This window comes from Mytilus californianus, unplaced genomic scaffold (genome assembly GCF_021869535.1).
Source record: "Mytilus californianus isolate M0D057914Y unplaced genomic scaffold, xbMytCali1.0.p SCAF_13, whole genome shotgun sequence".
Lineage (NCBI taxonomy): Eukaryota > Metazoa > Mollusca > Bivalvia > Mytilida > Mytilidae > Mytilus > Mytilus californianus.
The window spans coordinates 35,400,773-35,417,003 of NW_026262615.1; the positions used below are offsets into that span (position 1 = coordinate 35,400,773).

Sequence of the window (16,231 nt, forward strand, 5' to 3'; positions counted from 1 at the left end):
ATAAAAGAAAACGAACATATATATTAGCCAGCAACCAATGACTACCGCTGAATATGGACATGAATCAGGCACATGTAGATTATGACAGAGTTCAACAGAGTTTGAAAGCACTGACTGCCATAAAAACCTGTGCAGTTTTGTGACAGCATAGCATGTGCGGCTAAAACAAAAGCAAAAAAACTCTCGTCTTTAGTTAACATGTATTTGAAATACAAGATACGTTTATGTTAAGAGGGATTTATTTTATCCCCAACATTCAAAGAAGTTTAGCTTTATATTTAAAATATTCTATCATACAATATGTATAAGGTAAACCAATGCGTGGTGTATACAAGAAAATCATTAAAAGCAAATTTAACCTCTAAAAGAGAAGTGAAAGATACCAAAGATATATCAAAACTCGAAGACAAACTAACAACGCCATTGGAACAAAACGAAAAACTACTACAAGACAGATAACAAACAACAAAACCCAACAGAGATAACCAAAGATTGATTAATACAAAATCCACCAAAAGCGGAGGTGATCTGAGGTACTCAGGAAGGGTAACTAGATTCATCTCTACATGTTGTACGCCATGAACCCGTCGTGTTGCTCTTGTAAGTACATATTCGGTAATTACACATTGAGGAAAAAGGGAAGGGATCATGATAACGACTACTGCAAATTCAGAAATTATTGGGATGTTTTTATTATTGCGAAAAATGTGACAGGGTTATAATTGCAATAATGTTAACTCGCATTTTAGTCTAAAATAACAAAATCACAAAAATAAATGCACGCAATAATTTCTGAATTTACAGTATTTGAAAATGTACTTCATCAGCTGTGAATATATATTACATGACGTGCAGCTAACTTGAGATGGTGTCCGTACAATTTTCGAAAATATGAATTCTACTTCATCTCTTGGAGCTCTCTGTCTACTGCCTTCCTTGTTAACAGTTTACCTGACTTTCAAGAAACATACAAACAATTCTAAAAAGAAAAAAAAAAAAAAAACGCCAACAAAATTGTAGTTGATAGTACATACAGTATATAGTATACCCGTTCTACATTAAATACAAATTAAGTAAAATATAAATATAAGGGTGAGAAAGTGAAAAAAACACTGTAAAAACCTTTTGGATCCGAATTGCATCTCTGCACCTGGAACACCAAAATCCAAAACCCCGATAGCTGAATGCAGTATTATCTAACCACGTCAAGCGTTTTACAACCAAAAGGAACATAATAGCACAAAGGCAAAGAAGGTAAAAATTGTTAAGTAGATAGAAGAAAAGAAAGAGTCAACCAAGAGGGATGCACAGTTAGTTCCAATATGAATGCCGACAACCTGTTAAAGAATTTTACCTCGAAATTCAACAAATGTGTCGTAAAAAAAAACTAAAGTATGCTGATCCCAATGACTGACTTACCAATAAAAACAGGGTTTTCATTGGACGTCTCTTGTCCGAATGCAAGCCGTGATTTAAGGTTTTGGGTTCGTTTGGCTTCGTGGTATGTACAAACACGAAGCCACGTTTAGTCGAAACTGTGTCGTTATATTAGATTTATCAGGCATTGTTAGCTGATCTGTGGCAAGGTATATTTCCCTTTTCAGCAAATACAATGGCTTGTTCTTGTCGAACATACCTTCACTTTTTCTTCTCTGCTTAATTTTGTTTATGTTTACAACATTTTAAGATGAACTCGATTATTAAAAACAAATAATTGCAAATCGAATTATCAAGACGAGGTTCTGTTTCAACATGTTTCTTAGGAGAAGGAATGGGAGCTTGACTCCTTTTAGATGTTATTGCTTTAACCCATTGTCTAGCGTTCTTGTGGAAATCTATAGTAGACAAAGAGAAACCGCAAACAGCAAAATGTGATCTATAAAATAAGATACAAAAAAAAGGAAATTACCAAAAGCATCACTTAATCCCTAAATGTCATTCTATTCTGAATGCAAAATTGTATCTCAATTGCAACGAATCAATAAAGAAAATGATTCAAATGATAATAAAACAAACATTTTCAATGTAAAAAGTAAAATCACAAAAATACTGAACAAATGCCGACAAAATTTTGACGACTTTTTTTAACTTTAAGATAATTGTTTCTAAAATACTTGAAATAATTTAAAAAGACATTTTTTATAAAAATATAATAAGAAGATGTGGTATGATTGCCAATGAGACAAAATCTTCACAAGAGACCAAATGACACAGAAATATGAAATTTATGTTTCCATATACATAGAACACTGCTTAATGATACATAAATTGTACTGATGCTTTTTTCAAAGCCGAATTCAAATCTTAGATGAGAAATATAAAGAGAAGCTGGACATACCAAGAGGACATGACATTCCATGCAAAACGAAAGTTATTTTAAATCTGATCCATCATCAGAATAGCAACAATAAATGTTTGTTTTTAGATCCACATGATAACAAACATTTCTCTTTTAGTTGTATTTCTTTTAATTCAGTAAAGCATTACTTTAGAATTTCATCAAAGGAATTCATGATTAATTACGTACTGTACATTGCCGATATAAATGTAACATTTGCCACATGACACGTACTACAAACAAGTTCTGTCGAAATTTGAATAAAAACCCCAACCAATATTTAACAGTACCTTTCTTTTAATTTTATTTAGACCAACTAGAAATACATCTCGTTATATTTAATTAAGATTATAACCAACCGAATATTTGAAAATGACTGATTGCGCCTTATTAATCATTTCAATTTGAACTATTTGTTCCAAATCCGATATTATTGTAAAATCTGGAAAAGAACGCTTAAGAGTACACCAATGTATCAACACAATTGCACATGTGTCATGTTCATCAACCGAATATCCCTGATTTGTATATTGAATGCATATACATCAAACGTCTTTCTGTAAAAAATATAGTACATCATTTAAATTTCACGGAGATGAAAACCACACTCACTTCAGGGTAAGTGTATTTTTCACTAATTTTCATGATCGAATTATATCTGTTCAATATTATACAAGAATACAGATAAGTTAGAATAGTAAATAGTTTGTAGATGATCAGAGGAGGCACGCCAAAAAATAGTTCACGTTTGAGACCAGTTTGCTGTGGGGTATGGGTTTTGCTCATTATCGATGGCCTAGTCGTGACCTATTGTCGTTACCTTCTACGTCATTTGGTCTCTAGTAGGTAGTTGTCTTATTGAAAATCATATTACATCTTCTTTGTTTTATATTGTATCTATGAATTATCATTGTAATATTGTTTTCAATAAGATATAATTCAAGCAATAGATAATCTGTCTTCCTGTTCACCATTCGTGACGAGAGAAATAAAATAACAGTTATCTTCCCTTTGAATGTTCTTTACGGAAATATATTTCGTTAGAATCTATATATAGAAAGTAAGGTAAGAATTTAAAACATTCCACCATCAAGTACACTTTTAAATAGAAGTATTTATATTTGATTACTATGTTATTTGTGCTTCGATAAACTGAATTACACATATCATAAGTGATTAGAAACTGTAAATTATTTGCATCAGTGAGTACTAACTTTTTACTTTCGTTTTTTGCTCGACACAATCAATATGATTTTAGGATTTGCATTCAATTGATTATTTGTTAAATAAAGGCAACAGTAGTATACCGCTGTTCAGAAGTCATAAATCGGTTGAGAGAAAACAAATCCGGGTTACAAACTTAAACCGAGGGAAACACATCAACTATAAGCGGAAAACAACGGAATAATAGAACAGTTCAACAAACAACAATGCAACATTTATAGAATCGAACTATTAGATAAAAACTGCAATATCCCTGACTTGGAACAGGACATTTTAAGAAAAAATGGTGGGTTGAGCCTGGGTTTGTGGCTTAATCTTGACATTACTGAATCCCATCTTATTGAATGTAATCACAATATTTTACTACTAAAGTGTAATCTATATTCGACAAGACTTCAAATGGTTATACCTAAGTGGAAGACATAATAACAACCCAAGTCTTTTATTCTAGGTTAAAGTCTTACTTTACAATGTTTACCTTTTAAACTCGACATCCTTGAACCATAAAGGAAATCTTATTCGTATAAATAAGTTTGTTCGAAAACATAATATGATTCAAACTAACCAATGCAATAGCTTATTTAGCTCAAAATGAATGTTTAACTTAATCATCCTTATCATTTTGTATTTTAAGGTAGACATGTCTGAACTTTTGCAATTTCTCTTATCAATGGAAATAAAAGAGGCAAATGGGGAAAACGGGGATACTGTTGAATCAAAGATAAACGGTGCTAGCTATGTCATCGGAGACAAAGCAAAATATAAATTTAGGGTAAGATATGATGTCATAACACTTTATGGGATGGTTCAAATCATCATCAATATAATATATTAAAATCAACAAAATTACAAAACTATAATTCTGTGTACAAAAAAAACCCTAGTATTACAGCTTTCAACATATGCTATTGATTACAAAGTGGATCTAAGAATTGCAGGGTGATAAAACAAAACTGTAATTCAGTTTATCGGTATCAAATTGTTTAGAATAAAATACATGATATATAAAGACTTAAACATATTAAATCGATACTAAATTAACAATAATAAACAAAAAGGAAAGCAGAAATACGACAATACATGTCCCCAAAAAAATTAATGAAATATATCCTGTTCAATTGGGTTTCGTCCTTAGTTATCTGTGGGTTGTTTTTAAGTTTTCTTTTTTTTACCCTACTTTTTTATGGTTTAGTGTTGTCTGTTAATCTTCGACTTTTTATTAATTTAGTATTTTATTTTGTCTTAAACTAATACATTGTAATACTCATGACAAGTGCTTAATGTTTTTTTCTCAAAATTGAAATTGTTCTATTAAGGCCAATATTTTACGAAAGAAGCTCAGTTTATCAGTTTACCTCAGTTGTGAGAATTTGGTTTACATATACATTAAAACGTATTCGTATGTATCATGTGTATTGCAGAAATACCATGTATATATAGCTATAACTTAATAAAGAAACAATTCGTTATAAAATACATGACAAATACTTTCAGGTTATTGGAGAAGCAAAGATCATTGCAAGTATGTACCTCAATATTGTACTGAGTACCGTCCCATTTTCATGTTCTTACATTCTAAATAGTTGGTTTTTGCCATGTAGTTGTCAGTTTATCTCGATTTATAAGTTTTTAATGTCCACTTATCGCCTTTCCCTGTCAATTAAATATGCTTGAAATGAAGTTAAAGAAAAACAAAAAATCAAACGACTGTGTGTACTACAGGGAAAAATTCAAACGAAGTAACAAATACATCATAGAGAATTGAAAAGTATTGCACATATGAGAAGAGAGGGTCTCAAATCCTCTGCTTAAGGCTTATGAACCCCTTTATTAGGGAAATGTATTAAGAAATAAAAGATATAGAGGATATCAAAAATGAATAAAAAATGGATAGGATAGAGATGCCACTTAGCGTGTATACAATAACAAAATCTGTCTTGGCAACTATATACATACTATTAAATGGGACACATATGTTGTGGCAACTCCATACTGGAGTACCCACAGTTTGTGAACACAACGGTTAAGATCGATTCCATGGACAGTATTCATTTTCAAGTACACATTATAATTTTAGGTGGTGTGGTATTTTTGTTAATGAGATACATAAGTATCCACTAGACCAAATGACGTTGATGTGAACATTATGATTTCGCCGTACGACTTTCAACAATGAACAAACCCATACTGCATAGCCAAAATAAATATCTAAAATACCTAACTCTAAGGAAAATTCAAATAGGAAAGTCCCTTACTCAATGGCATAATCAAAAGCTAAAACACATCAAACGAATGGAAAACAACTGTCATATTCTTGACTTTGTACCGGCTTTTCCTTATGTAGAACATGGTAGATTTATAGCTAGCGAAACCTTTCACTTGTATGACAGTCGAATATAATTCAAATTATTTTAACAGCAGTGAACAAAAAGACATAATAATTAAACTCATCATAGATACCAAGATTGAAATTTCGTATTTGCGCCAGACACGCGCTTTGTCTACAAAAGACTCATCAGCGACCGTTCGAATGAAAAAAGTTAAAAAGGCCAAATAAAGTACGAAGTTGAAGAGCATTGAGGACCAAAAATTTCTAAAAGTTTTGCCAAATACAGCTAAGGTAATCTATTCCTGAGGTAGAAAAGCCTAAGTATTTCAAAAATGTCAAGTTTTGAAAACCGTTACAAGCAAGCTACGAAAGATTCCGACATGGTTTAAATTTTCTTTTATTGTTATTGTTAGTGCTAAAGATAATGTATGATATTGAAGATACCAGTACTCGCAAATATGTTGTTTTCTCAAAGCCGATCGCCTTGGGTGTGTTAATAACTAGTATTGTACTTCATAATTATTAATATATTGTTAGTATTTGTTGTGTTAACTTTTTGTTTTGTTGTACAAATAATTAACGTCAAATAGCTTTTTATTTTAAAAAGATCCACCCCATCGGCGTCATTTCAACTTAAACATGTTTTTTTTAAAAGTGATTATTGAAAACTGACTTATAAAAAAGAAGATGTGGTATGATTTCCAATGAAACAACTCTCCACAAGAGACCAAATGACACAGAAATTAACAACTGTAGGTCACCGTACGGCCTTCAACAATGAGCAAAGCCCATACCGCATAGTCAGCTATAAAAAAACCCGAAATGACAAATGTAAAACAATAGTTCATTTAGTCATGTTATTTTCTTGTGCTTTTTTTTCTATTTAGTTTTTGAAGTAAAGAATTATTCAGTTGTGAACATGGTTACTTCTGAAATCATAAGTATGGGTTTTTGTAATGTGACATGTACACCTCTTACTCACTTTGAAAGTTGGCAGAAACTTTTTGGACCCAGCAGTTTCCAATACAACTTGCCACACACATTATCTGGAAACGATGTCCTATGGTTTGAAGTTGCTTATGACCATGGTAAAGTGAAATTCTTACTACTATCGCCTCATGTATTTTCAATTTAGAAAACGAAAACAATTGATATGTTTTAAATGTTAGTTTATTGGGGTTTATTGTGATGATAAAATGTCACACAGTGCTTAATTTGTAACAACTTTCACTTGTTGAAGCAAGTCAATTCAAAGTTATAAAAAATATATAAAGCAATGTTACAAAGTAGTTATAACAGCAGATACAGTCTCAGAACTTGACATCAGGTACAGTAAGTATTGTAATATGGTAATTCGTTATATTTTTGTAGACAATTGGTGAGTTAATGCTGTAATTATGTCAGGCTTTTTGTCAGATGTTCGGACTCCTTGGTTTTTTCCTACGACACAGGGTAAAATATTTTCACCACCCATCTTCAATAGCTCATAAAAGGTTAAACTTTTAGCAGATTAAGACCCAAATAATACCAATGCAAAAATAAGGTAAAAGTCAGAGTCAGCTTTTTACTGCCAGTCGAAAAAATAGCTATATCGGAATTAGATAACGTGTAGCACCATACGTGTGTCTAAATTGTAATACATTGTCTTGTCTTGTCTTGGTAAGGAAAGGAAGTCCATAAACTGTTAATATTTTTAGATTGTTTTGTTCCTTAACTAAGGTTTTATTGACTTACAGTATCAATTTTAAATTATAGATTTTTCAAACTTCACTTAAGAACCTTGTTCTTGGATGTTTGTAATGCTGTTTTTGTGTACGTTTTGTTGTTCTTCTGATACCATATGATACTTTATAACCAATCAAGCAAATCTAGGATCATGAGTATCGCAATATGAATTATTGACCTACATTACAACCTTTGACTTCCTCTAAATTATGTCAAACCTCTTGTATGGTCAACATCAAATGGTGACCATTTATTGGGGTATTCAATTTTGAGATGTTGGCCATTTATTGGGAGTCATAAAACATAGGTTGATGTTTACAGTGTATATAAAGTGCGAATCCGGTTAGTTCATTTTCACTGGCGTATGCGAGTATGTCTATTGTAGAATAAAGGATGATGGGAAAAACTGCGTTTGTTTACTTTTTGAAAATATAAAATAATTGATTTGAATGGTTGTTTTAACACAATTTCATTAGAATATAACTTTTTAATGTATAATAACAGGATTCAAGTCCAAAAAAGTGTAATTAAAGCAGCTGAATCCATAATATTGTTTACTGAATGCGATTCATTTTAACATAAATGCTATGAATTATCGCTGTAAGTGCAATCATTTCTGAAGTGGAATTTTTGGAGGTGCGATAGATTTTCATTGTTGTTTTATATGATAATTCGAAATGCAACTACTGAAAATAATCTTTAAATGACTTTATTATTGATGATACTTATATTACAATTTGAAATGCAAGCTAGTCGTAGATGCTTACCTACTCATTATTACGCCGTTTCATACATATTTCTACCATATCTATGGGCTTTTGTACAACAAACAGTACAAGAATGTACAACAAACGGTACTACAGAAAGTAAACAAACTGCAAAGAGAATAAAATCGTACAGTGCCAAAATTCTGAGGTCAGTTTATCAAGTAAATGTTTTCAAAAAAAATTAAAACAACGGGTTTCTCATTCGCGTTATGTATTTTTAGAAAAAACAAATCACAAAATACACGGTCGCATTTGGTGTAAGAGCTAACCAACTATGCTCAAGTTTGAGTTACACAGAGTGTCTGTTTCGCAATATTTACAAGTAATTCACAGACTTGTCTATTTAAAATAGTCACATGGTGTTCAAGTAATATAAATGATATACAATGCTGTCAGGAGCATTCTTTGCTTTCGTATACATTTAATACTTAACTGAACATTATCACTACGAACCATTGAAAGTCTGAAATGGCCTATATTTGTACTCGACTGTACTGATTTTTACTCGACCAGTCTGAATTGGTCTGAAATTTACCTGATTATACTCGACTGTAGTTTGAACCATACTTAACAGTCTGAACTTGTACTCGACCACACTCGACCAGTACTTAACCATTTTATTTGCGTCTGAGCCATGTTCGACCTAGTCTGAACAATGTTCGACCTAGTCTGAACCATACTCGCCCTAGTCTGAACCATACTCGACCTAGTCTGAACCATACTTGACCAAGTCTTAACCAACCTAGACATATATTTTGTATCTATCTATTGTATTTCATCAATTTAGGAACTGTTTTTAACAGCTATTTCCTCTGGGTAGAAATTAGAACAACAATTTGAAATTTAAAATGTATTCAATATGGCATTGAAACCAACATTTTACAATAAACATAATATAAATTCAACACCATATTCATCAACACTTACACATATATATATCTATATATCACCTTTAAAATAAAAATAAAACAAGCTGATCCAATAATCTCAAAACTGGATTGTGACTAATATTTACAATGTTATTCAAAATTTTTTGAATGTTTCAGATATATTTTATGGTTGCTGGACAATTTTCATCATTTACTTAAGCCTTGTATAGATTTATGGTGTCAGTTGAGTTTAGTTAATAATGCAGTGAACATTTTTTTTATTAAAATATATTTAGAATAGTATATAAAGCAACTTAATAAATTTAAAAGATCACACTTTTGTTTTGTAAAACCAAGAATTTAATATAATCATGATAACAGATTTCCATAGCAATCCTTGATAACCATTTAAAAAAGGAAATGTGTTCCAAAGTTGCAGAAAAAATTTATTTCAATTAAATTTAAATAACTTTTGTCAAAATTAAAGACATGGCATACAAGAAGAACTTTAATAAGGTTTAATTACCTCAGTACATGTGTGTTTTACAGGTAAAAAGAAAGCCCTATTTTTCTTAAGCTCGTGTATTACTTATCTAGTGAATTCAAAAGGCCTTGCGATTTAAGTTTTACAGGATGTTGCATTTTTTACTGAATTTTAATTAGAAATTAATTCTCTCTAACCAGGTGTGATCTTTTTAATGAGTTTGCCCCAAGCAGAAGGTATTACTTTATACTTTACCACTATTCAGAAAAATTTTGTTATTTGTTTCTTTAACTTTTTTTATCCCTTTTTGATATATATTATATATAATATATCCCAAATTATAATAAGAATAGATACATTTCTAATATAAAGTTAAACAATTTCAGTTATTTTTGGGCTGTTGTTAAAAAGATAATTATATAACTAGTGTATGTAAACATAAAACCTATGTTTTTTTTCTTTAGAAATTTAGGAAAATTAAGTTTAAAAAAAAACACATGCCAACCAAGAAGCACCTTAATAAGGTTTTATTACACTCAGTAAAGGTGTGTTTTTTAGGTAAAAGAATCTTTTTTTTAACAAAACTCTAAAACTTAAAATTAATATAATTACATTATTATATAAGATAATTTGATTTGACTATCTCTATTTGATAAATATGAGAATCATGTAAGGATGTAAAAATATGTTTTTTTTAAATATATCTTTATTTTATTGTGGCTGTTATCATGTCAGAAAAAAAGGAAATTAATTTTAACAGCTAAAATTAAAAAAAAAATAGAGATTATTTGGTCAAGTATGGTTCAGACTGGTCGAGTATTGTTCAGACCTTTGGTCGAGTATGGTTTAGACTGAAAAATTAGGTCGAGTACAGGTCGAGATTGGGTTAAGACTGTTCCAGACTAGTCGAGTAATAGTTCAGAATATTTTCAATGGCAAAGATAAGGGTCAAGTACAAATCAGTACGGTCGAGTATGGATAAGACTAGGGTCGAGTAATGTCGAGTATAATTCAGACCAATTCAGACTGGTCGAGTAAAAATCAGTACAGTCGAGTACAGATATAGGCCATTTTAGACTTTTACTGGTTTGTAGTGAATGTCAATAAGTCTTAAGTTTGATGAAAATATAGGAACGGTCTATCTTCCGATGTAGCGATTAACGTCCGAAATCAACTGTACGGCAGATGACAAAAAAACATTTTGTTTGGAAAATATTCTTCTTTGTGATAAAACAAAGAAAATTAATAAAACTGTTGAATATTGATTAATAGATTTTGGAAAATAACTAAAATTTAAAAACTTGAATATTTTAGATTGAGATCAATGCAAATTGTTAAATATAAGGCTTTTTAAAATTAAAGTGATAATTATATTAAATATCATGCATAGGTGTGCTTTATTAGTTGTCATCACTATGGATAAAGACAAAAAAATAATTGAAAGAAATAAATGTTCATCATGAAAAAAGTTAAGTTCTTAAAGGTAGTCATTTTTTTGACAAAAAATAGAAAGGAAAATGGAAGTTATTATTTGATACTCAATAAAGTTGTTACATAGATAGCCGAAACTAGAAAGTTGTATAAATACATGAGTGAGTGTTAATCATCTGTTCAAAGAGTACAATGTTGGATCATGTTGTATTTTTTATTAGCAATAAAATTAATAGAATAAAGAAAAAAACTGTACGGCAGTTATAGCCCGTGGCATAGAACCGTTTAAACATATAACAATGAACTGTATTCAATATATCCTTGAATTCTTACAATTACGTATACATATTTTATCCTACATATAGAATTGGATCTAGAAAAATTATTAGAGAAAATGGAATTGGCTATATTAGCAATAAATGCCATTTTTACGGAATTTATTGATATATTACCTCAGACTTTCACTCACTAAGTATGCATATATAATCAATCCTTCTGACTTCATAAATTTTGTTTAAGAGAGTAGACTGAATTAAGACTTTATTTAATGAACATTGATTAATTTCCTTCTGTGAAAATGCATCGCATGTACAATAGAAATGAATCGCTCTACAGTGAAAATTAAAGACTAGTATCATTATTCGACAGTAAACATGAATCGCATAACGAAAACTGCATTGTGGAATTTGATTCAATATCAACAAGCTGAATAAAAAAACCTGCTTTAAGTTATATAACATTGCTAATTATGTTAAAAGGTTATTTTTTCTGCAAATGAAACTTAACTGCTACTTTTAAATCTCTTGCACTCTCTGTTCGTGAACTATTTTAAATATTTATCTATTTGTGTATCAATTTTACACCTGGATGTTTGTATGCGCGATGAAAACCCGCCCGAATCTCATACCTATATCATGAAAAAAATATGAATTTGTCGTCTGTTTATTTATCATTCTACATCAGAAATTCATAGCGGATACAGTAAAAATGACATTTCAGGATTCGCACACTACATACATTGTTTTATCTAATTATGTTAACTGTTGAAATCAATGAGGGTTGAAGTTTTCAGCTTGTATGTTTCAATAAAATTTACCTATACAAGTAAATGAAGGCAACAGTAGTATACCACTGTTCAAAAGTAATAAATCGATTGAGAAAAAGCAAATCCTGGTTACAAACTAAAACCGAGGGAAACACACCAACTATAAGAGGAAAACAACGAAATAACAAAAAAAAACAAACAACAATGCAACATTCATAGAAACGAACTATTGGAAAACAACTCAGGTGTCTTTTAAAATTGACATTTCACCTTTTTTGAAAATGTAGAATAAATGTTGTTTTAGTCTTTGTTAACTTATACTATTTGTTGATTTTTCTGTCCTTAAATTTATTAATGTTGAATTTTTTTTCAATGTTTAGATTTTTTGTTTGATTTAGTTTGTATTTTTTATTTGTTTTTATTCATTTTTGTATGGTTTTTTTAATTTTTTTTTTTCTTATTCTTTTAATTTCTTCTCGGTAAGAATCTTGTTTAAGTAGAAATGACAAAAAGTAAAAGATAAGTTATTGACTAGCATTTGAAAACAAAACAGAGAACCTTTAAATAATTATTTTTTTAAGTTAAAAAAAAATATACATGTTGCACAATGTATTCACTTGTTCGCTTGCATTATGTAATGAATTGTTATTGTTTATAACTTATAATCATGCAAATGATATGTTTATAGGATCATGAAGCAAGTAATTTAACAAGCCTGTTTCTTAACAAAATAAAATGATCAATATCAATAATTTTACAATAAATGTTGATAACACAGTTGTACAATCTATTAATATTCAGGAAAACAACAGATACCATTATATGGGTTAGGAAAAAACTATTTTTGTTTATATCTTTTTTTTTTTCAAATCTCAAATCTCAGGTGTTGTGCATGAAGAATCACTGAAGAGACTTTAATTTCCCAAATGCCCACCTAGTTTTCATCAAATTGTGATAAATGCTCTTTAAAGATGCGAATCATAATGAAAAAAATTTTCTTGTCTCTGAATAAAGTGAATAATTTGAAAAGAAATTATTTAAACAAACTTGTACACATCTTGCTTTTTGAAACATTTGTAAACTTATCAAATATGTTATCTTCAGTTTGACTAATTTCTTTCAGTTAACAGCCAAAATTTGTCTCCAGAAAATTAAAGTACACTTCTATAGATTGTGACATTTTTATGTTCTATTAATTAAATCACTTTTTATTCTGTGTATTTTATTGTCGAAACTGCCGGACTGGCATATTCTTGATATATATTTGCCAAGAATATTTCACTCAACCCAGACTATTTAGATAAAGTTAATAATTGCAGGGACTTGAATGAATTAGACTCTTTAAAGCCCTTGGTTAAAAATGAATTTAAAGAAAAATATAAGAATATTTTTATAAATAGAATATAAACTTATGATGAAAACTGTAAACACAAATGCTTCACTAAGTAAAGAATTAGTGATCATAATTTAGAAATAGAAAATAGTGGATAATATAAAATTCCTAGAAAGGATAGAATATGTAAACTGTGCCACTTGCTGGACGATGAAGAACACTTCCTCCTTGATTGTAAAATTAACAAAACAACATAGAGATAATCTATTTAAAAATGGTTTACCTTCTCATATTAATATCTCTCACACAAGAACAAAAAGTAAAAGAAATGCTTAACCTCTATAACATGGAACATGTTTAAAATATTGGCTCCTTTATAAAATAGTCTTTAGAACTGAGGGCAGATACCTAATAATTGTTTTCCATGTGTTTTGATTTCTTATAGAATTGTTATTTCTTTGCATTATAATGTTTGTTTTGGGTTTTTTTTTTTGTCAGAAACTAATTATAATATGTTTATATGACATTTTAATTATAAAAATATTTACATGCCCAACTTTTGTTGAGAAAAAATAAGAATGTTAAGAATCTGTCGAGAAATTTCAAAGCAGTATTCAAATGTCAAGAATTTGTCAAGAAATTTTAAGACCATATATTCAGAATGTGGAGAATGTGGCTAGTAATTTCATACAAATTTGATATAAATCAGAATTTGTCAAGAAAAATTAAGACACAAGTCATACTTTTGGAGAATGTCGAGTAATTGTTCCTGCAAATTAAGACAAAAATTGGTCTTTTCAGACTTTATGACTTTTGTAGTGTAAGAATAAACAATTTTGATTTTAGAAAATTAATTTGAGGAACACCTTTTCAATAATACAAAAAGGCAGGCATTGTGAAAGTTTGCATTATATTAGAATATGATATTAATTTATTCTGCACTTGCCAAAAAATACATGTAAAAAATTACTTAAGTTGATAGAATTATTCAAAAATTATAACATCAAAGCAAACAGTCATGAGACAATTAAAAAAAATGTTATTAAGCTATATGTTCAACTTGTTTTATTATTTCATTTTATTTTTGAATTTTCTTGTCATAATCACAGTAATTAAATTTGACAAACAAATATATTTTACCTGAGACACTTTACCTGTAAGTTATATAATTTAAAGACTTCAATGCAGTCATGATTTCTCTTTATTCTTTTTAGACTAGTTTTTGATTAATACCTTGTGTATTAATTAAGCAACAGGGGGTATAATGATTGACATATAGGGCCATAATGGTGGACATAGTTTTTATGGCCACCATTAATAAGATAAAGTCACAAGTAGTATTGTACCTGGCGGTAATTATCTTTCTTCTGGCTCTTGTAGGATTGGTTTCTTCAGGAATTTGGTACAAATTGTGATTTTTGTTAGTATCGCTCGAATTCTGTTTACAACGTGTATAATAATGCAGTTTCCTGCGTTTTTCCTGCTGTTTTGAGAATTTGTTTACGGAGAAAATTTGTATAGATGGAAGATAACGATTGATTGATTACATTTAAGTATTTAAAGTAACACATTTTCTTAATTTTATTAACTGTTCTTTGTTTTCTCATTTACCTGCTTTAAACTTAAAACTTATATAATAAGGCGTTTCGGGTTGAACATATTGGAATCATCATAAGGCGAAACTGTTAATAATTCTTACTCAATACTGCAGTCTTTCTCTTTAACAAAGTTGAACATCAATGTAACGTTAAACATATTGAATGCAAAGTAAGGTTTTGGAGGACCTTTAGTGTTGAGCCAAAGCTTTGGTATCAAACATCCCTTATTTCTGTTCTCGATAGATCTAAATATAATAAAATCGTATTTACCTTCATTCCTGACAGGATGGGTCAGTTTCTCCTGTCCTTGCTCCTTCAAAATGACATTCCTTTCCTGCAGTGTTGTATTTCAGATCAAGTCGTTTGTCGAGTCCTCTTTCAACGATGTCTTAAAAACACCTTGCATTATTCTTGCACAGAATTTAGAAGAACGTTCCTCATAAGCGTTTTGATGTAAACTTTTTTTTGCCTATTAATAGTTTCTGGTATCTAGCATGGCAACCAATGGTGCTCCTTTTTGCAATTGATTATTTCAAAAAATGCATAGGAACAGGCGTTTTCTTTTAATTTCCGCGGAATATATGATGTCCTCTCTATGCACACATGAATGACACCTCCGTACGTATTTATAAATCCATAGCTTTAAAATGTTTTGGTTTGAGTGTTTCCTGGTGACAATTTATCCTTTTTACTAGTTATTTGTCCATGCCTTCATACAAATTTTCCACGGATAGTTGCATATCTTGAGCACATGTAGTATTTTTTGGTCTGTTTAATTCTCTTTGGTCATATTATAGTCTTTTTTCGATTATGAATGTACCTTAAATATCATAATTACTGTTTGAACTGTACATTCGTTGAAAGATTTAAATTTTTTCGACAGGTATATCGAGTGAGAAATTTGAAATATTATGGGAAAGAGGAACTCAGTCAATGATACATCAACTTACCAAAGGCCGGATCGAGATAGAGATTTTTAAAGTACTAGGAGAAAGACGGGTATGATTGTTATATATATTTTCTGTTCTGTTATCATTATTTATATTTATTCTCCAAACAACATCACACCACGACAATTTCTATTTCTG

The 16,231-nt window shown here is 29.9% G+C and overlaps 1 protein-coding gene across 5 annotated transcripts in view; it reads left to right on the forward strand.

Moving 5' to 3' along the window:
• The first annotated feature begins 3,358 nt into the window (after positions 1–3,358).
• LOC127723549 (uncharacterized) overlaps positions 3,359–16,231 on the forward strand; it is a 180,844-nt gene continuing 167,971 nt past the window's right edge. For 2 of the 5 annotated variants that reach the window (XR_007992123.1, XM_052230217.1), the window contains exons 1-5: positions 3,418–3,540; positions 4,197–4,334; positions 5,057–5,084; positions 6,779–6,979; positions 16,027–16,142. Coding sequence is in view for 4 of the 5 variants with exons in the window: in XM_052230217.1 (XP_052086177.1) it covers positions 4,203–4,334; positions 5,057–5,084; positions 6,779–6,979; positions 16,027–16,142 (477 nt within the window). In the remaining variant the exon portion in view is untranslated. The other 3 variants (XM_052230212.1, XM_052230209.1, XM_052230211.1) reach the window with 3 other exon arrangements.